The sequence below is a fragment of the Eurytemora carolleeae genome, unplaced genomic scaffold (genome assembly GCF_000591075.1).
Source record: "Eurytemora carolleeae unplaced genomic scaffold, Eaff_2.0 scaffold149, whole genome shotgun sequence".
Taxonomy (NCBI): domain Eukaryota; kingdom Metazoa; phylum Arthropoda; class Copepoda; order Calanoida; family Temoridae; genus Eurytemora; species Eurytemora carolleeae.
Genome location: NW_019396075.1, coordinates 216,142 through 238,985, shown reverse-complemented (window position 1 = coordinate 238,985; position 22,844 = coordinate 216,142). Strand labels below are relative to the sequence as shown.

Genomic DNA, 22,844 nt, shown 5'->3' with positions numbered 1-22,844 from the left:
TCCGTTTCAAAAAACTGAAATGCATGAATATGTGATATCTAAACTATGCTTGATTAGACAATACTGTTAATGGTACTGTTGTGAATTATACATGCCACTCGGTCACTTACAGACACGTTTACATGGTCCCTTTAAAGGGACTTTAAAGGAAAAATGAAATGGGGTATAGGCTGATACTTGAGAATCTCAGGAGCTGATTGAGACCTATAAATGTTCTATCTGATGTTCATGTCTCGAGAAATTGATGTTAAACTGTGTCAAAATTATAACAAAACGTATATTTGTAAGATTTTGTATAAGATTCGTTATATTAAACAGATCATATTCAACAAATATGCAACCAATCTGAAAACGACGATATCCCGGAGGAGCCTGAGAAACTCAGATGTGGACCTATTATTATTTGAATTTAATATTTTTTAAATGTTAATAGATATAATTGATAATACTATTTATACGTCCGAACATGTCACTATAACTCCAACCAATGGCAGTGCAGTATTTATGTTACGTGCCTTCCGTCTACATCACGCCACCAGTATACTGCACTGTCATTGGAGGGAGTTCTGGTCACATGATACGGACGTATATCTTACATACATATGTTTTGGAATAATTTTGTCTCAGTTTTATGTCAATTTGTTGAGATTGGAACATATACTAGATGTATTATTGTATTGTTCAACGCCGGAGATTCTCAGGTTTCAAGTCTAATATAGCCCCTTTCATTTTTTATTTACAGTCTCTTTTTTTTATTATTTATTTTTGAATTCAATTTGAAATGTATATCAATGGACCATTTTTACTGAATTTAAATGATTGTTAAGTGAAATAAAGAATGATTGAAAATGCGGACTGCTGAATTCTGATGTAACATTTACTTGTATGTATACTCAGTAGTTAAAGAATTAAGGAATATGGATATTTCACTGATTTTGAAGAATCTAATGGAAATGTGTCATAAACTTCAAGGTTTGGTCTGCCTGCAAGTATAATGAACATGAACGTTCACAACAATGATTATTTGCTATCAACTCATTTGCAATCAAAATCAGTTGCTATCAGCCTCCAGTGCTATCCAAACATTTGCTATCAAACTCATTTACTATCAACTCATTTGCGATCACATTCTAGACTCATTTGCTATCCGGCCTCAACTGCAGCTGACAAGCCTCACTTGCTATCAGACCAATTTGCTATCAATCCTCATTTGCAATAAAATTTGCTATCAAATTTTCGACTTGCTTTCAATCCTGATTTTTACCAAATTTTTTGTCTAAAAATCCGGAAGAAAATTAAAAAATTTCTCAAAATTTAGAATTTTTCAGTCTCTGGAAAACTTTGCGTGGGCCGGGCATGGAGCAATAAGACAGCAATAACTACTTGGAATTCCCACCACAATACACGGGTGCCAGAAATACTGGAACGGATACAAAGATAACCAAATGAAAATTTAAAATGAATATTATATTGCATTATTGTATTATTTCTGTTCTCCCGGTTTCATTTAAAAATGTTAATATTATTTGAACAAACAAATATAAACTTATTGAACATATGCCATCTACCTTCCAAACCATCCTCGTGTAATGTTGTTTCTGGCAACCTCTCTTTAATTGAGTCTTTGCCACAAACTCTGCTTTTTTAAGCCCTATCTTTGGATTCCAATGTCGTGGACCTTAGATATTTCAAACTATGAATAATATAAGTTTGAAATATCAAAGATTTACGACATTGGGTTCCAAAGAAATAGGGATTATAAATTAAGAGTTTGTGACAAAGTCGCAATTCCTTACAAATTTTATGTGAATCATTTGCTTATTCTAACTATTTACTCGATACATTTTTTGTAGGTTTTAGGCAAGATACAGTTTATATCAACTGTGCCAAAAACGAAAATAAAAAGGTAAAACTTTAATCAAATTAGTTTGAACAATATGAATGAATAAATCTTATAACAAAATGTTGCTCGAGAGACACCTAGCTTCTAATATTCTAAATATTTTACTCTGAAACATGGTAGGTGTCTTCCCCCCTCTCCTTATTATACAGGTGTGGTGTTATTTCTGGGTAAACGTTAAATAATGGTAGTAGATTCTACGCAGCAAATTTTCCGCGGCATTCACAGTTATGCGCACAATAGAAATTTGGTATTTTGTCTGAATTTTCAAAATTAGAAATTATATTTATACACTTAAAGTATACACTATATGCTGATGTATAGTGTGAGTAAAGAAGTAATTAACTATTCATTAAACTCTCATTAGTTGCAAGTATCAGAATCCTAACAATTAACTTACGTAAACTAAGCTGTAATATCGATCCCTAATGTTAAAACAATTGATTTTTACTGTCTGTTACTCATCAAAACTTGATTGATTCTCAAATATAAGAAATACTTTTACTTAATTTACTGTTTACATTCACAGAATTGTGCGCGAATCACGCGGAAATTTTGCTGCGTAGAGTCTACTATCATTATTTAACGTTTACCCAAAAATAACGCCACACCTGGTTCATAATCAGATTGGACGGAATTGAAAAAAAACTTATACTGTTGGAGTCCCCTGACCCCTGCCATAATGTGTTTGCTTGTCCGTTAAAAAGAGTGTGACTGTGGCGAGGTACCCTAAATAATGTGATCTGGCACAGGTACCCTTGCGGTCAGTGTATACTGTCGAGACTGGGACGGCAATTAAACCTATCATAGCTGAGAAGGGGGGGGGGCAGGGCGTTTTCCACCACCTACCCCCCTCCCGTTGTTTTTAATAAATAACTTGAAATTGGCTTACTTTAGAACGCTAAAACTTCTTCACTTTTTTAACTTTACAGTTGTGAACCAATTTTGGATGAAAACAAATTTTTTTTTATCAGTAGGGTACCAATTTTAAGTATCAATATTATATTCGTAGAGCAATTTATTTCAATGATTTTTAGAAATATTGAAAAAAAGCTGAAACTATTGTTAAAACCATAAATAAACATGTTAACTAAATATCAAAGTATAATAGTAAAAATGTTATAACAGTTTTTAAACAATATGAATGAATACATCTTAAAAACAAAATATTGCAGACAGAGACACCTAGCTTCTAATATTCTAAACATTTTACTCATAAATGATTCTTTCCCAACACGGCAGGTTCCTTCCCTAGCTCTCCCCTCACCATGAATGACCGGGTTCTTATTGGACGCAAGAATACCTGATAAATCTCTTCCACTTTAACCAATCTACTCTGTATTTAATTGTCAGTAAAAAAGTGTGTGTTTAATTCTTTGAATCATGTAATAGATAATATTATACAAAAACACTAATACAATTTAAAAAGTGTAATTAAACATCAATTCTCTTGTGCAACGTTTTAAGTTTAATCTCTTTAATAAATCTAAACTTGTGAGTAATACTTTTGATACAAAATTAATGTTCAGTTTCAATGAAGTTATATCACTTACAGTGATCAAAACAAAGGTGCTGGTTGTCTTACTTAGGTGATATCTTGGTTAAAGTCTTACTTACGAAAACAAATTATTTGAAATAAATAAAGTTATGATTTGTATTTTTTGAAATTCAAAACATTAAACAGTTGCGTTGATGAGATACATATGCATGATAAACATCTGAATTATTCTTGAAAAATCTTCTTAAAGTGTTTTTGAACAATGAACGAATAAATCTAATAAACGAAATATTGATTAGAGAGACACCTAGCTTCTAATATTCTAAACATATTACTACCCTGACGGTTCCTAACCCCCTCCCCTCATTAAAGATTTCTTATTGGACGCACTGCCCCTAATTATACTAAGACTGTGGGTGCCCAAAGGGTTAAGGGCTGGGGGTAGAGGGGAGAAACTGACCCCTGCCGTAATGAGTTTGATTGTCCGTAAAACAGAGTGTGTGTCTGTGGTAAGCAACCCTTTAAATGATGTTTCTATAGGTGAGCATGGCACAGATCACCTCTGAACCCGAAATTTAAAAGAGTATCGTTGAACGAACCCTTCCAGTTTCCTTTTTGGGGTCTTAACATTTGTGTAGATTTTGATTTAAGAGATTAGAAAAAAATGGAGAATATAAAGAAACTATATAAAATAATATTTCATAACAAAAATATTGATATCCACAAAACTGCCTAAACCCATCCGTGAAACCAGGGTTCCAAAACTGGTTTTCATAACGATACCCTGTCTTAATTTTTGGGCTCAGGTACCCTAGCGGTCAGTGTATTATACACTGTGTGTGTATACTGTGTGCCAGCAATTCAAATAAATAATTGAACGACATTCCGGAATCCGGAGAATTATATAGTTTAATGTTTTGAAAATTATTATTATTATAATTGTTACCATTTTATCACAGTCCAATTTTAAAATTTCGTTTTGAGTGATATGTTTAAGTTTTAAAGTACATGTATTTCTTATCTACTTTAACAATTTACATTAGATTAATCAGATCAATGCCAAAAGTGGCAAAAGTGATTAAGAGGGGGATGTACCATAGCAAAGTCGGATACAATCTTATTTCAACTTTAAATACTGTAACTTTTAAACTATAATCTCATTTTGAATACGTGTACATGTACATTGCTTGTCTTTGTTTATATTGTCTTATAATAATCAAATTAATGCCAAGAGTGGCAAAAGTCACCACATTTAAGAGCTAGAATTAATCCAAACTAATGTAACATAAAATCCTCACTTCAATTCTAAATAATATAATTTTTAAATTAAATCTTTAAATTTGCCATAAATACGAACAATTAAATTCAGTTAAATTCACACCAATAGAAACTCTCTACATGGAAAATAAACAATTATGAAATGTAGGACATGTCTTTTAATAATTATGACCTAGAGAGGGGGCAATTGATAGTTGATATACATATTTATAAAGTTAGACTCCCTTAAGCTGTTTTAATTTTTGTAATATTTTATGTCTTGTGGATTCGGAATTTGGTTTGATTTTAGTTTACTTTACAATAATTATGCATACATACATGTCTACAATAAAATACTACATGAACAATGAGCTAGCTTGGTCGATGAACATTCAAATAAAGTACAATTCAAATTTCAGGGAGAGATTTAATTATGATTTGTCATACTTAACAGTGTAATTTGACATAATAATGAGACATCCCACTAACTATCAGCAGAAATATCTAGATGTTGTAAAAGTAGTGTGCATTTAATATTAGTTTATGTATATTATATTATGCTGAAAACAGAGGAAATATATATTGTAATAGTTTTATCAAAGAAAAATGCAGAACTTTGAGAATTCGATTGTAACTATAGAGACACCTAAATTGTGTTATTTGAACTAATTCTAGTTTGACTACTCTTCTCTGATTGGAGACGGTAACATTGTGTCCTCCAATAGGATTAGAGAGGGTTTCACCTAATAGAGAAGAGTAGGGGGGGGGGGGGGGGGGGGGGGGGGAAGGCGGATAAGGAAAATGTTGACCCTTAACCTAAAAGATAAAGGGAACAAAATAAAACTTTGACCTGACTGATAAATCCAAAAGGATCTGTCGGAAAACTTTTTCACACTGCTTTGGCCCCCAAAAAATGCCCTTTTATACTACTTTGAAAAGGGGGGAAAAGGGTATTTGCGCTGGGGAAAAAAAAGGAGGGGAGGCCTGACTCGCAGGGGTGTAGTACGAAGGTCCCGGGGGGGAGAGTATTTCTATAACAGGGAAAAAGAGAGGGGAGGGCTAACTATAGCAGGGGTGTAGTAAAAGTAATTAGGATAATTACCCTCATAGTATTAATACATCAAATATAACTTCCCCTTTATCTCAGTATACTGTACAATGTACAAGGCATTTTTACATCTTAATAAGACAGGATAATTACTAGAATTTAGGAGAGGATGAAATCAAATTGATGACACCCTCAAATGAATGATTGTACTAAATTTAGACAAACATGGGTATACACCCGGCATGACAGGATTCCCGATTAGTGTCATTTAAAGCAGGGGCAGGATATATTACATCCCTGTGCAGTAATTAAAGAAGAGGAGAAAAGGTGGTTTAACTTGTATCAATCATTTTGGGACAGGTGAATTTGCCAGTCTAGTCCGGGAACCAATTATCAGATGAGCTGTTAGAATCAATCCCATCATCTCCCTCTTCACTTTCCCTAGAGCTAGGTCTTCATCTTGTCCCAGCAGGGTGCACACACAGTGGGGCGGTATAAGAAGATTTCATTCACAACGGACAGTTCTTAACTGTAATTTTAAAATTATTTGACCTGTCCTTTAACTTGTTCTTTGTGAATAATAATCCCAAACAAACATTTATCAATACATTAAAAACAATGTAATACCTATTATTTATTTTTACTCTATTGTATTCAACAAAAAAAAATAACTAAATACTTTTATTAATATTGTTAGAACTAATACATACTCAATAACTACTACAGGTAAGTCGTCTTTTCTTTGTTTTTATTCTTGTATCTGTATAAAATTGACTTCGTAAAAAATGTGTTATTTAAATTATAGAAATAATTGTAATCCTGTTTACTATAAAATGAATGAACTGTTTCTGACTATTCAAACTCATTGGTACAACATGAGTAATTAAAACAAGATTTTCTGCAAATTTTAGGAAATACAGGGCTACCACGAAAGGATGAGATTTCAGACACGATTGTACGAAATTTATACTGTCAGTTTCAGTTTCTAAGATAACTTGTTTTTATCTTTGCCAAATCATCAACTAAGCAATTAGAAGAAGTTACCCGGCAGTGCAGGCGTAAATAAATTGGGGTTATTGGGGTTATTTACCCCCCCTAGAATCCTGGGGGTAATAGAAGAATGAAGAGGGAGGAATAGAAGAATGAAGAAGAAGGAGAAATAGAAGAATGAAGAGGAAGGAGGAATAGAAGAATGAAGAAGAAGGAGAAATAGAAGAATGAAGAGGGAGGAATAGAAGAATGAAGAAGAAGGAGGAATAGAAGAATGAAGAGGAAGTTGGAATAGAAGAATGAAGAAGAAGGAGAAATAGAAGAATGAAGAGGGAGGAGAAATAGAAGAATGAAGAAGGAGAAGTAGAAGAATGAAGAGGAGGAGGAATAGAAGAATGAAGAAGGAGGAATAGAAGAATGCAGAAGGAGAAATAAAAGAACGACGAAGGAGGAATAGAAGAATGAAGAGGAAGGAGAAATAGAAGAATGAGGAATAGAAGAATGACGAAGAAGGAGGAATAGAACAAATATAGTACAAATAATTGTCTCCCTTATTTGAAATCTTTTTTCCAAATTCTTTCTGTTTCGAAGTTTTTAATCATTCTTTCATCGTATTCTTTGATCTAATTGTTTTTCTTCCCTCTATGTTAATGTTATATTATTGAGCGGTTAGTATAAGCCCTCTTATATAAGGTAGTTTAGGTCAGTGCACTTCATATAAATTCTTTTTATGCTGCAACCGGTCAGGAACAGGGCTGCTTATACCTCACAATATGACAAACAAAATTTAGGTTAAATTGGAACATGTAAAAAAATAGGGAAACAATTTTTTTAAAATTTGTTCAGGAAGATTTTATCCTTTAGGTTTATTGAGAACCAGATACACATGGCGGAAGACGGGGGAACAACGCTAGGGACGGCTTGGTCGACGCCCCTCAACCCCTATTTCTAGAACTTTTCCGTGTTTCATATAAATACCCAGTACTAACCATGGTAGTTTATCAGTTGAGTACCAGCTACTAAACTATATACATCATGATCAGCGCCATTGCCTTTGCTGCTTTCTTCGCCCTGGCTGCTGCCGACAACGCACCCAGCTACGCCCCTGCTCCTGCCTACGCCCCAGCCCCCAAGTACGCTGCAGAGCCCGCATACGCTGATGTTCCTCCAGTCTACGCCTACAACTACGCCGTTGCCGATGACTACTCCGGATCCAAGTTCAACGCCGGAGAGAACAGAGACGGATACGCTACCTCTGGATCTTACTCCGTTTCTCTTCCCGATGGCAGAATCCAGACTGTGACCTACACCGTCTCCGATGCTTACTCTGGATACGTCGCTGACGTCACCTACTCTGGAGAGGCCAAGTACGCCCCTGCCCCAGCTCCCTACAAGCCCGCCCCTGCCTACGCCCCTGCTCCTGCCTACAAATCTGCTTAAATTAAATATTTATTTTATTTATTCATAAATAAAAAATCAATATAAAGCTCTTATTCTTGTTTTTCAGAATTCTTAGCATATATTGCATAAACAAACATACAAACTTTATTCTTTATATTAATAATATTCGTTAAAATTTTGTCAAAATGTCTTCTTAATAGTTCTTTCTGAATGTGGTTGATTAAAGTGATGGGCTGGTGTTTCTATTTCTCGAGTTCTAAAAAAAGTAGAAATGTGAAAACAGAATTGAAAAACTATGCATTCAGATATGTTCAAATAATTGAGCAAACGGGAGTTTAACATTAGTAAAAATTAAATCTATCTTAAGAATCTAAAATGTTGGCTATATAAACTAAATTGCTGGGAAAAATAAATTTTCGGGACTGTTTAGATTAGATATTTGAGGACAATATATTTTCCTTACTTTAATTTCTAAACGGAACTGTTTGCATCATCGAGAGAATAGAATATGATAATTTCAAACTTGAATTAATTATAAAATGAAGCAATATTTAAAAATCGATTATACGTTTCTATTTGCATATTAAAAATGCTAACAAGCAAAGTAAATAATTCTACGTTAACTCAAGTTTATCTTAAACAAAGAGAAAAAATATGATAATATAGAAAACAAGTGTGAACCTTTTTTCAGAAAAATTTAAAACTGTCAAAAAAGCATTTCTAAATGATTTATTTAGAATAGTTGCACAGATTGGGAGGTATATCTCACAAATTGTTCGCTGCAGTGATCAAAGACATTTTTCTGCTTTGTACATTTAAAACTGTCTAATTATTGAAAAATAATTATAAATATTTAAAGGACTGCAGACGAAATTTTAAGTGACATTAATAGAGTGGCATGTCTGATCTGATTCCTAGCAGAACCTTTACAATCTTTGTCTTTTCAAGAATACGTGATACATCTATCATTTCCTCCATCAAAATTGATTGCTTTGGTTAGTAGTTTCTTATAAAGTAACTTGCGGACTTTTGTTTTAGAAATAATTGAAGATATTGTCTGAATTAAACACTCCACATTATCTAGACAATATCCAGTTTACTATGTGTACATACATATCCTAAAAAATATCCAGTTTACGATGGATATTGTCTAGGATATGAATGTGGGACTTTATTTTTGGTCCCAATGAATGCATATGATTTACCTATGTCGTCGTTGTTACAATGTAGATGAACTCCTACACCACCCTGAACTGGCAGTATTAGTGTGTCTGGTATATCAGACAGTGTTAGATTTAACACCAGATCTGGTACAAAAACCCTAGATATAGATATATATAAAGAATAGATAAACAGTCGTGGTCGGCGTATATTAATACAAGGAAGACGACTTTGTATTTTAATTTGGATTTTTAACAAGCTTTTAATTAAGCAGCATGAAGCTTCTCTTTGTTTACATGTAAACTTGTAGTCTTCAGTAGTCTTCATTGTATTGATATAAACGCCACCGAACGTACAGGGTGTCCCATATGTATGACAGTTAAGAGACGACATTAAGGTTGTAAATGAAATAATTTGCCATTCATAAAAAGGTTGTCATCTTTGCATTTACGCATTCAGCCCCTTTTCTTTAAAGGCCATTTGTTGTATAATATTTTGTTTATTTAGCTAAATAAAATATTAATATATATATATAACTATATAAAATATAAATATATAGTTACCTGGGTTGAATATTAATAGAGAATATTGGATCTGAACAATTTGATTTCTTTCCCTCATATAATCCTTCCAACTCTCGTCTGCAGACAACCAACAATAAAATAAATGAAAGGGGGTATAAGTGCTTTTGAGCGCTACTAATCTTACTTCTATCTGTTGCGTCTATAAGGAGAAAATTGTTAAAAATGACTCATGCTGAAGAACGTAGAGTCCATATAAATTCAGAAAGTTTCAACATTCAACTTGGATCGTAAAAACTGAATTTAATTCCTAAACAATCAATTAGATATTACAACCAATAATCATCGATTATTGGTTGACGCATTCGTATATAGTTGATATTTAATATTTTCTATTTTTTATGATCTGAGAGTTAATTTTAGAAACATTTATTCATGATTCGAGGATTTTTGATAATGAAGACGACATTTTCATATTTTCCAGGAATGTTCGAAAATCCAGCACCAGCGAAATACTATTTGAAAAAAAAGCAAAATCAAAAATATTATGAAATATTAAATAGATACGAATGCTTCGAAAAATTATCGATGACTATTGGTTTTAATATCTGAATAATTGTGTGTCATTTTTCAATAGAGGCTTCTCAGCAAAAAAGTCTGGCACATGTCTTGTTAAAATAAACAATAGATAACACTTTTTGAGTCTGATAAACGACGGTAGCTTCCACATTTTAAAATCAGATTTAAGTTTAAAAAGTACCATGTACATCGGGCATTGTCATCTTACCATGAAGGATCAGTTAAAATTACGTTTACATTACCTTTTAGAAAGGGGCTGTTTTCAACTTTTAAATCGAACTATTCTGTATGAAGTCTACGTTGACTTGTCGGCCCGTTAAATAACGTTGTATTCATGGAAACAGATGTTTTCTTTTAGCCATCATAAACGAACATAAAAAAATATTCTTTCAGTCTATAATAAGGAGAATTTGTGTTAGTCATTTCACACGAAGTGTTCCATACGTCGAAGTAATTAACACAAAGTGTTCCATGTCGAACTAGTTCACACAAAGTGTTCCATAGGTCGAACTATTTCACAAAAAGTGTTCCATATTTCGAATTATCCTCGGTTCACTTTAAAAGGACCAACACAATTTGTTCCAATATTTTTTATTAATGCAGTAAAGTGAATATCACGTTAGACTCTAAATCTTAATGAAATTTTAATCAAAAATTGTTTTTTTAAAGATCTTTAGAAATTAAGAAGAACAAGTGTTTTGAAATTATTGTATGTATTATGTAATGTCCCATTTAAATTAGAAATATTTGATTTTATAAAGTGTTTAATGTTTGTTCCTTGAGAGTACACTTGTCTGGATAGGAGAGTATTTAATAATTGTATTATTGTCTTCAACTTTTGTAGCATTAAGCACTCCTTCGATTAACCAACCAACCTGAATCAAATTAGAGAAAACATGATAATATCAAATAAATATTTCTATATATATTGCTTTACTGTTTGTATCCAATAAACGTCAAAATGGCAGAACCAATTAGAAATACTTTTTAGTGTTTATGCCTAAAATTTCTCGTTTTATAGTATTTTTTTTGAAAATCAAGAAAAAATTTGGGAAAAAATGATCTCATTGTAAGAATTATTACCTGTGGAATCAGAACAACATTCTTAATATCCGGCATCAGAAACATTGAGATAAAAACCCCTTCATCCCTTCCTCCTACATCCTTCTCACTTTCATTCCTCCCTTCTCTGTCCTTCTCAATTTTATTTTTTCCATCTCCGTTCTCTTCTTTTAAACCTGTTTCTTCTCTTTTCTCCTCTTCTACTTCTTCTTCTTCTTCTCGTTCTTCTACTTCTTCATCTATTTGTTCTTCTAGTTGTTCTTTGATTTCAAATTCTTTATTGAGAGCATCTATCAAATATACTTGGTGTTCTAGAAGTGTATCGCCATAGGCTCGATGGATCTAAAAAAAAATCAATTTTGAATTGTTAAAGTTTTCCTTGAATTTCATCAGATAAATTTTTATCAATATCAGACCAAAACTGTTTCAAAAATCAAATAGAATGATTTGATAAAAATCGTAAAATAATTTTCTGTCAAATTGACTGATCCTTACTTAAAACTGAAGTTGTCTAATCTTTGTAACTTGAAAGCAATAACCAATTAATATGTTTCTAACAATAATGAATAAAGTTTGAAAAATTTAAAATCGAAGGTTGCAAGCAGGATGCAAAGAAAAAAGGACCTAATATAATTAGATTTTGAGTCGAGTAATCAGCTTTTTCTTCAGTATCAATGATAACAAATACCTTTATCATGTTGTCATAAACCATCCATTCTTTATAAACATTTCCATCTACATCTCCAGTTAGTAAATGTCTTCTGAAAATAATCTTTTAAAAATATCTAGAAATTATATCTAGTTTCAAATTCTTTTTAGTCTTTTTTAGTTACTCTTAGAAAGTTTTAGTTAGCGAGTCCTGTATAGATTTTTTACACATTTCCCCCTCTGCTTTAGGTTTTATTTAGTTACATAGCTTTAGGGAACCCAGCTTTGCCTGAAAACAAAAATTTCTTTACTAAAGTCGCCAAAATGTTTATATTAAGCTAAGAACATTTTTGTGGTTATCCAGAGTTCCCAATCAAAATTAGTGCAAAACGGAGATATGATACGGAGAGATGTGGTTCCTGAGATATGATCAACTAACAAACAAACAGGCAGACAAACAAAATTACCACTATTTAAATGATAGTAAGCATTTATATTACCTAAGAAACTGGTTCCGAAGTCCATTATTCCTTCCTTTACCCAGGTAAGACAGTGTCGTAAAACTTCCAAGACCCCCTGAACTTCGTCCTAAACACGTGTTCTAGATTTCAGACATAAATAAATACATAATCTAGAATTCAGACCTAAACACGTGTTCTAGATTTTAGACATAAATAAATACATGTTCTAGAATTCAGACCTAAACACGTGTTCTAGATTTCAGACATAAATAAATACATGTTCTAGAATTCAGGTCTAAACACATGTTATAGAATTCAGACATAAATACGTGTTCTAGATTTCAGACATAAATAAATACATGTTCTAGAATTCAGACCATAAACATGTGTTCTAGATTTCAGACATAAATAAATACATGTTCTACAATTCAGACCTAAACATGTGTTCAAAAATTCAGACATAAATACATGTTCTAGAATTCAGACCTTAACACATGTTCCAGAATTCAGACATAAATACGTGTTCTTGAATTTAGACCTAAACACATGTTCTAGAATTTAGGTCCCAACATGTGTTCTAGAATTCAGACCTAAACACGTGTTCCAGAATTCAGACATAAATAAATACATGTTCTAGAATTCAGACCTACTAGAATTCAGGTCTAAACACATGTTCTAGAATTTAGACCTAGACACGTGTTCTAGAATTTAGACCTAAACACATGTTCTAGAATTCAGATCTAAACATGTGTTCTAGAATTCAGGTCTAAACATGTGTTCTAGAATTCAGACATAAATACGTGTTCTAGAATTTAGACCTAAACACATGTTCTATAATTCAGGCCTATAAACGTGTTCTAGAATTCAGACCTAAACATGTGTTCTATAATTTAAACCTAGACACATGTTCTATAATTGAGGTCTAAACACATATTATAGAATTCAGACCTAAACACATGTTCTATAATTCAGGTCTAAACATGTGTTCTATAATTCAGGTCTAAACACTCGTTCTATAATTCAGGTTTAAACACATGTTCTATAATTCAGGTTTAAACACATGTTCTATAATTCAGGTCTAAACACATGTTCTATAAATCAGGTCTAAACATGTTTTCTACAATATAGGTCTAAACACGTGTTCTAGAATTAAGGTCTAAATAGGTGTTCAGATTCAGGTCCGTTAATTTTAAATGCTCCACGATGAATGGATGATTAAGGAAAACATTATTAAAACTTCGATTCTGGGGCATACTGTACAAGTTTATTTGGAGTGGTAAAGCGAAGTGATAAAATATTTATTCACTTTGGTGGTAAAGATTTATTAAAGAAGCTTGTATTATCTTTAAAAATATTTTAAGTGTTTTGCATTTTCTAAATCTCAACAAAAGAAACAATTACATTTTTTTTTTATTTATACCACAATATATTTTTAACAAAGATGTCTCAAACAACTCAAATAATTAATTTTCCAAAAACAAAGTTTTCCATGTACGAAATTATACTTCCTGCATTAAAGTATTTAAAATTCATTTAATAATTGAAATGTTTAAAAGTATGAGCAAACACTTGACTTGCCTCCTTTATACCATGTTCACTTCAGCATGACATTGTCAACACTTTATCACTCAACACATTTATTGAGTGTCGCCTAAGCTGCACTCTGCAGTAGGGTGTTGTAATTTTTGAACACTTTCGACGAAAAAATATCGCAATTTTCGATGTAATTTGACCGCAGTTTCGCAAACTCTTGGTGAAATCTATATTTTGAAATCTATTGTTAGTATATCTACAAACTAAAGAAGTATATTTAAATGTTATTTACAGGTATTTAAACACATATAGGATTTAAACTGAAGATGAACATTTAAAAGACAGACAAAACGACTTTATCAGAATGTATACAATTATGATATTAGCTAAACTTAGTTTGGAAAATAATTTTTTTTTTGAGTAAAAAGCATAAAAATGTTCTGATATATATCAAAATTCGCGAAAAAGAAACTTTCGAAATATTGCGAAATTTAAATAAAGAAATTAATTGAAAATTTGAAAACCCTACTTTGCATGTTGCTACGGTTTACCATAAGCTCAATTTTTAAAACAGTCTTAAACCCATTCTCAGTTAAGAGGGTTGTAAGTATAATAAATTTATAATCATTAATGAGTTTTAAGGAATAAATGAGGTTGATGTTTGGGTTTCCATTGCAAAAATTTACAAGTAAACGAAGAGAACTTTTTTATGATTTGCTCTTTTTCTATAATTATGTGTATCCATGCTGTTAAGTTTGTTAGATATCAAAATTGAAATAGAAAGTCGTCTTTATTGAATTAATATATAAAACGACGACTGTAAAATATCTAATTATGTATTGTAATTTGTATTATGTTGTAATATCATTGTAAATGGGTTAATTTATAGTAAATCTTACCCCTGGCACTAGCTCTTATATCTACTGCTAGATGAACTGCTTCTACAGCAAACCATCTCCGTTTTTTCAACTCCTTTATTCGTAACAATTCTAACTTATTTCCTTTGAAAACGTTATTTAGCAATTTTTTGTAAATTGGTTTTAATAAATGTTTAGTTTAATCTAAAATCTAAATATAGTCTTCGCAGTATGTATCAATACAATAAAGACAACTTTCTATTTCAATTTTTATTTCTACCAAGCTTTTAAACAGGAGAAACCTTAAAACAAAGAGAAGTTGTCAACAAAAAGCTTTTCTTATTGTTTACTTGTAATTTGAAAATTACTGTTTACGGATTAAAGTATTGTTTTTAAAAAGGTCGTCTTTATTGTATTGATATAATCGCCGACTACTTTAAAGGATACAGAATGCCTCAAAAATCAAAGCAATTTAAGTCGTTGAAAGTTAGAAAATAAGAATAAATGATTAAATTTGTTCAACATATGAATTCAAAATCTGAGTTACAGGGTATACCCACAAAGGATGACTTCAAAAGACTTTTGAACAGAATTTATACTGTCTGTTTCCTTATATTCATAATTCACTGCAATTGTAAATTTCTTTCTTTTCTTGCCTGATCATTGAATATATTAGATTATATTTAAGGCAGAAGACATAGTTTAACCCCTGAATCGTCAAATTTAACGAGTTTTAGGTCGTCTTTACAGTCTCATCCTTTGAAGGTAACTCTGTTTATTTTGACAATTTTTGGTTAGTTAAGAGTTACTCCCCTGGTTAACATGTGAAAGAGAGAGTAATTCTGATATTTCATCATTACTCAGCATCAACACCTGTAACAGAAATATTTGATGAAGACGACATTACTGAGTACCAGAACCTACACATGAGTAAACATCAAACTGAGACGACATTACTGAGTAACAGAACCTACACATGAGTTAACATCAAACTAAGGCGACATTAATAAGTAACAGAACCTGCACATAAGTAAACATAAACTAATATGACATTACTGAGTAACAGAACCTGCACATGAGTAAACATAAACTAATATGACATTACTGAGTAACAGAACCTACACATGAGTAAACATCACACTAAGGCGACATTAATAAGTAACAGAACCTACACATGAGTAAACATAAACTAATATGACATTACTGAGTACCAGAACCTGAACATGAGTAAACATAAACTAATATGACATTACTGAGTAACAGAACCTGCACATGAGTGAACATCAACTAATATTACATTACTAAGTAACAGAACCTGTACATGAGTAAACATCAACTAATATGAAATTACTGAGTTCCAGAACCTGCACATTAGTAAACATCAAACTAAGGCGACATTACTGAGTAACAGAACCTGTACATGAGTAAACATCAACTAATATGACATTACTGAGTTCCAGAACCTGCACATTAGTAAACATCAAACTAAGGCGACATTACTAAGTAACAGAACCTACACATGAGTAAACATCAAACTAAGACGACATTACTAAGTAACAGAACCTGCACATGAGTAAACATCAACTAATATGACATTACTAAGTAACAGAACCTACACAGGAGTAAACATCAAACTAAGACGACATTACTGAGTACCAGAACCTACACATGAGTAAACATCAGACTAAGGCGACATTACTAAGTAACAGAACCTGCACATGAGTAAACATCAACTAATATGAAATTACTGAGTTCCAGAACCTGCACATTAGTAAACATCAAACTAAGGCGACATTACTGAGTAACAGAACCTGTACATGAGTAAACATCAACTAATATGACATTACTGAGTTCCAGAACCTGCACATTAGTAAACATCAAACTAAGGCGACATTACTAAGTAACAGAACCTACACATGAGTAAACATCAAACTAAGACGACATTACTAAGTAACAGAACCTGCACATGAGTAAACATGAAAATAACCTGCACATGAGTAAACATCAAACTAAGGCAACATTACTGAGTAACAGAACCTGCACATGAGTAAACATCAACTAATATGACATTACTGAGTGACAGAACCTGTACATGAGTAAACATCAAATAAGACGACATTACTGAGTAACAGAGCCTGCACATGAGTAAACATCAAACTAAGACGACATTACTGGGTGATAGAACCCTGTACTGTAGGATGAAGGGAAATGAACCTGCCCAAACTGCTGATAAAGGATTATCACCTGTGTAGGAAGAAAGGATATGAGGCTGCCCAAACAACTGATAAATGATCATCACCTCTATACTGTAGGATGAAGGGATATGAGGCTGCCCAAATTATTGATAAAGGATTATCACCTGTGTAGCATGAAGGGATATGAGGCTGCCCAAACTACAGATAAAGGATTATCACCTGTGCTGTAGGATGAAGGGATATAAGGCTGCCCAAACTACTGATTAAGGATTATTACCTGTGCTGTAGGATGAAGGGATATAAGGCTGCCCATACAACTGATAAAGGATTATCACCTGTGCTGTAGGTTGAAGGGATGTGAGGCTGCCCAAACTACTGATAAAGGATTATCACCTGTGCTGTAGGATGAAGGGATATAAGGCTGCCCAAACTACTGATAAAGGATTATCATTATTGATAAAGGATTATCACCTGTGTAGGATGAAGGGATATGAGGCTGTCCAAACTACTGATAAAGGATTATCACCTGTACTGTAGGATGAAGGGATATGAGGCTGCCCAAACTACTGATAAAGGATTATCACCTGTGCTGTAGGATGAAGGGATATGAGGCTGCCCAAACTACTGATAAAGGATTATCACCTGTGCTGTAGGATGAAGGGATATGAGGCTGCCCAAACTATTGATAAAGAATTATGACCTGTGCTGTAGGATTAAGGGATATGAGGCTGCCCAAACTACTGATAAAGGATTATCACCTGTGCTGTAGGATGAAGGGAGGATATGAGGCTGCCCAAACTACAGATAAAGGATTATCACCTGTGCTGTAGGATGAATGAAGGGATATAAGGCTGCCCAAACTATTGATAAAGGATTTTTACCTGTGCCGTCTCGTAGGATGAAGAGATATGAGGCTGCCCAAACTACTGATAAAGGATTATCACCTGTGCTGTAGGATGAAGGGATATGAGGCTGCCCATACTACTGATAAAGGATTATCCCCTGTACTGTAGGATGAAGGGATATGAGGCTGCCCAAACTACTGATAAAGGATTATCACCGATATAAGGCTGCCCAAACTACAGATAAAGGATTATCACCTGTGCTGGAGGATGAAGGGATATAAGGCTGCCCAAACTACAGATAAAGGATTATCACCTGCGCTGTAGGATGAAGGGATATAAGGCTGCCCAAACTACAGATAAAGGATTATCACCTGTGCTGGAGGATGAAGGGATATGAGGCTGCCCAAACTATTGATAAAGGATTATCACCTGTGCTGTAAGATGAAGGGATATGAGGCTGCCCAAACTACTGATAAAGGATTATCACTTGTGCTTTAGTATGAAGGGATATGAGGCTGTCCAAACTATAGATAAAGGATTATCATCCGTGCTGTAGGATGAAGGGATATGTGGCTGCCCAAACTACTGATAAAGGATTATCACCTGTGCTGTAGGATGAAGGGATATAAAGGATTATCACCTGTGCTGTAGGATGAAGGGATATGAGGCTGCCCAAACTACTGATAAAGGATTATCACCTATGTAGGATGAAGGGATATGAAACTGCCCAAACTACTGATAAAGGATTATCACCTGTGCTAGGATGAAGGGATATGAGGCTGCCCAAACTACTGATAAAGGATTATCACCTGTGCTGTAGGATGAAGGGATATGAGGCTGCCCAAACTACTGATAAAGGATTATCACCTGTACTGTAGGATGAAGCGATATGAGGCTGCCCAAACTACTGATAAAGGATTATCACCTGTAATATAGGATGAAGGGATATGAGGCTGCCCAAACTACTGATAAAGGATTATCACCTGTGTAGGATGAAGGGATATGAGGCTTTTCAAACTACTGATAAAGGATTATCACCTGCACTGTAGGATGAAGGGATATGAGGCTGCCCATACTACTGATAATTTCATAAGCATCACTCTTAAGATACTGGGAAGGGGTGTAGACAACAGGGTTTAGCAAACTGTAAAAATTAATTATTTTTAATAAAAAGAATTTAAAACCGTTATGGGAAAGAACACTTCTATGGAGCTTGTGTAGTATTTTCATGAAACCCTGCCTTCTCAGTTAAATAGAAAACTTTAATTCTGTATAAAATGTGATAAAATATCATTATTATCAGTATAAATGAAAGGGGATATAGGCTAACGTAGAATCAAATTCGGTGGGGATCGCGCAAAAATATCAGATTATCAAATGCCAAATGATCAAAAATCTTTAAATGATCAAAAAAATGTACGCTAAACAGTTAGGACAACTATTTTTTTCAAAATTATCATTTAATTTTACAATAAAGTTAATTTTAAAGTTTAAGGTATTCTTAAACATATTTTTGTGATAAAACGTTTGTAAAATGCAAAATCATTTCTTCTTTCTCCTTTCTTCTATTTTCTAGTCTTCTCTTCTATTTTCTTCTCTTCTCCTATCTGTTCTTCTATTTTCTACTCTTCTCTTTTATTTTCTGAACTTCTTTTTTCTTCTCTTTCTTTTCTTTTCTTTTCTTTTTTTTATCTTTTCTTTTCTTCTCTTTTTTCTTATTTTTTCTTTTCTTCTCTGCTCTGCTCTTTTCTTCCCTTATCTCTTTTCTTCTCTTCCCTTGTCTCTTATCCTCTCCTCTTTGTTTTCTCTTTGTTGTTTACATTTAACCAGTTTTGAGGTGAACAATGCAGTACGATCTGTTGTTCTGATTTTTCTCTGATTTGTTTACATTTCTAACTCGTAGACCTAATTGAAAAATAATGCGTTTGTACTCCATAATTAGGCATTTGATATTTTGATATTATTTCGCGATTGCTACTAATCTTACTCCAATCTGTTGTGTCTAAAAGGAGAAAAGGGTTCAAAACTATTCATACCAAAGAACGTAGGACCCATAAAAATTCTCAAAGTTGCATTATTTCACTGAGATTGGAAATAATTCAAATGAATTTAAAATGAAATATTCAGATATTGCAACCTATAAATGGCGAATTCAATTCGATGCATCGGTTAAAAGTTGATATTTCTTAATAACTTTTATTTTTTTTTACACGATTTGGCCACTTGGTTTCTTTGCCCTTAACCCTATTCCTGCTGGGGGGGGGGGTCATATCCTGGTTTTCAAGTACCCCAGCAGGGATAGGGTTAACGTTTCAGGAGTGTGATTTGTATAAAGATGTTAAGGGGAAACTGCGCTCTATTAAAAAATTTACATCACAAAGTCGTACCAGTGAAATCAGCACTACAGGAGCTACACAATCACAAAGTCGTACCAGTAAAATCAACACTACAGGAGCTACACAATCACAAAGTTGCACCAGTAAAACTAACAATAAAGGAGCTACAAGGTCACAAAGACGTACCAGTAAAAGTAGTTTTTTTTTAATGTCTCACCCCAGTATTATAGTTCTTAAAAGGATGTATTTGATTTAATCCGAAATATAAAGGTTGTCAAATTATATCAGAGTGTACAAATATTATTTTCTTATCCATCTAAACTTGCTTGAAGACTTGTAGATTCCCCTTTCATTTTTCGCGAACACTCCCTTTAACTTTAGAATTTTACTTTTAAGAGATCTACAAGTCTTCAAGCAAGTTTAGATGGATAAGAAAATCTCCTCCAATAATTGGTGTAGTTATTGGAGCTAACTGGAAACTCCATTCAAATTTTAGTGGAAGCAGTCGTTCTCCATGGTTCCATCAGCAGTATGAAGTTTGAGTTTAGTAAACTGTTTAGGACTTCTATGGCAAGGAAAAACCGAAACTGATGCTCCAGTGTTGATTAGAAAATCTCTAGTTTCCGGCAGGAAGAGTATTTATTTCCTGCCGGCCTAGCAGTTTTCCGGATTCACCGACAAAGGGTCAAACGACCCAGGGTCAAACGACAAAGGGTCAAACGACACAGGGTCAAACGACACTGGGTCAAACGACAAAGGGTCAAAAGTGCGACAAAGGGTCAAACGACAAAAGGTCAAAATGATGAAAATATTTTTTGATTTGAATCATAGGAAACTCGCAATTGTAATCACAAAAATCCGCCAAACTTTTTTGAAGATTTAAAACTTTAGTCTGATTCTGGCTTTCCTAAATAATAATAAATAAATGGATATAATTGACCATGTGGCCATAGCGCTCGGCCCCCTAGCCTGTCCTAGCCGCAGCGCTCGGCCCAGAAAGTGTCTTAACCTAACCTAACCTAACCCTAAATAATAATAAATAAATGGATATAATTGACCATGTGGCCAAAGCGCTCGCCCCCTAGCCTGTCCTAGCCACTGCGCTCGGCCCAGAATGTACCTAACCTAACCTTAAATAATAATAAATTATACTAACCGTCAAAATAAAAAAAATTTGCCCTTTTGTCGCATTTTTTGACTCTTTGTCATTTGACCCTGTGTCGTTTGACCCTTTGTTGCGCTTTTGACCCCTTGTCGTTTGACCCTGTGTCGTTTGACCCTGTGTCGTTTGACCCTTTGTCGTTTGACCCTTTGTCGGTGAATCGTTTTCCGACCATGTGCATGTTTCTGTGTTCTTGCAGTATCTAGCTTTTTTACCATATTTCTTGTGAATGACACATAAACCATATGCATTAACCTTTGCTCTAATGTTGGCTGGATTGTTAGATTTTTGTCTTTGTTCTGATACATTTTTGCTGTACCACGTTGCATTTAAAGCATGACAATCATGGCTTGGCAAAGTTCATCTGCTTCTGCTGCTAGATCTCTGGATTCTAGATTCATTGATTTTAACAGAAGAAACAAAGTTTTGAAGGCATCCTGTTTAAGAAGAATCCTTTGAAAAGTAAACCAGGTATAAAATTCTTTGGCATTATAGCCAACATGTTTCTTATCAAAGGTAGATTAATCGGCTCAGTAACATTTCGTCTAGTACACTTTCGTCTAAGTTCACTTTTGTCTAGTTCATTTTCGTCTAGTTTTTTTTTCTAGTAACATTTGGTCTAAGTAACATTTGGTCTAAGTAACATTTGGTCTAAGTAACATTTGGTCTAAGTAACATTTGGTCTAAGTAACTTTTGGTCTAAGTAACTTTTGGTCTAAGTAACTTTTGGTCTAAGTAACTTTTGGTCTAAGTAACTTTTAGTAAGTAATTTGGTCTGAAAAAAATGTTAAATGATTTTATATATACACTGCAAAATGCTTCAAAACGCTGGTAGTCTGATAAAGTAAATAACTTCAGCATTCTTGCTTTTAATACCTCATATGGATAAGATAAGATAAGATAAAGTTTATTGACTACAATTACAAATTGATGATTATATTAACAGTACAAGTATAAAGCAATTGGGTGGAAAATAGCTCTTGGCTGTTTTGATTATTTTTTCCACCTAATTTTAGTAATAATAACAAAACATTTCAATTAAATAGATTTAAGGAGAACGATTAGAGATCAGGGTGCGAATTTATCTTATACAAAATAGTTTATACATTAATTCGAATAACTAGAGTTTAAAGTAATTTTCTGACATGTACACAACAAATATCTAAGCATATTAAAATATATCTAATTAGTTTTACATGAATAGCAATTCGGTTTATAACACATTGTCCTATAATTTTCAAAAAGAGAATTTAGTAGTCTATTTTTAAATATACTTAGAGAGTTGCTTCTTTTTAAGTCAAGAGGCAGGTTTTTCCACATCTTAAGAAGAGCTTGATGGTAAATACTGTAATGAGCACATTTTGAGAATGTCAAGTTGATAGTTAAGAGA

The 22,844-nt window shown here is 33.2% G+C and overlaps 2 protein-coding genes across 2 annotated transcripts; one reads left to right on the top strand and one right to left on the bottom strand.

The window, feature by feature from the left end:
* The first annotated feature begins 7,698 nt into the window (after nt 1-7,698).
* Nucleotides 7,699-8,186, top strand: LOC111714244 (cuticle protein 7). Its single transcript, XM_023489309.1, has one exon. It carries the CDS (start codon nt 7,729-7,731, stop codon nt 8,131-8,133), a length of 405 nt encoding a protein of 134 aa, XP_023345077.1. The 5' UTR covers nt 7,699-7,728; the 3' UTR covers nt 8,134-8,186.
* A 988-nt stretch (nt 8,187-9,174) lies between these two features.
* Nucleotides 9,175-18,113, bottom strand: LOC111714097 (rho GTPase-activating protein gacV). Its single transcript, XM_023489139.1, has 10 exons — nt 18,056-18,113; nt 15,730-15,789; nt 14,959-15,031; nt 12,566-12,653; nt 12,106-12,178; nt 11,439-11,759; nt 11,133-11,230; nt 9,819-9,896; nt 9,300-9,415; nt 9,175-9,212 (listed from the first exon to the last, which is right to left on the bottom strand). Exons 1-10 carry the CDS (start codon nt 18,089-18,091, stop codon nt 9,175-9,177), a joined length of 981 nt encoding a protein of 326 aa, XP_023344907.1. The 5' UTR covers nt 18,092-18,113.
* Nucleotides 18,114-22,844: the final 4,731 nt, after the last annotated feature.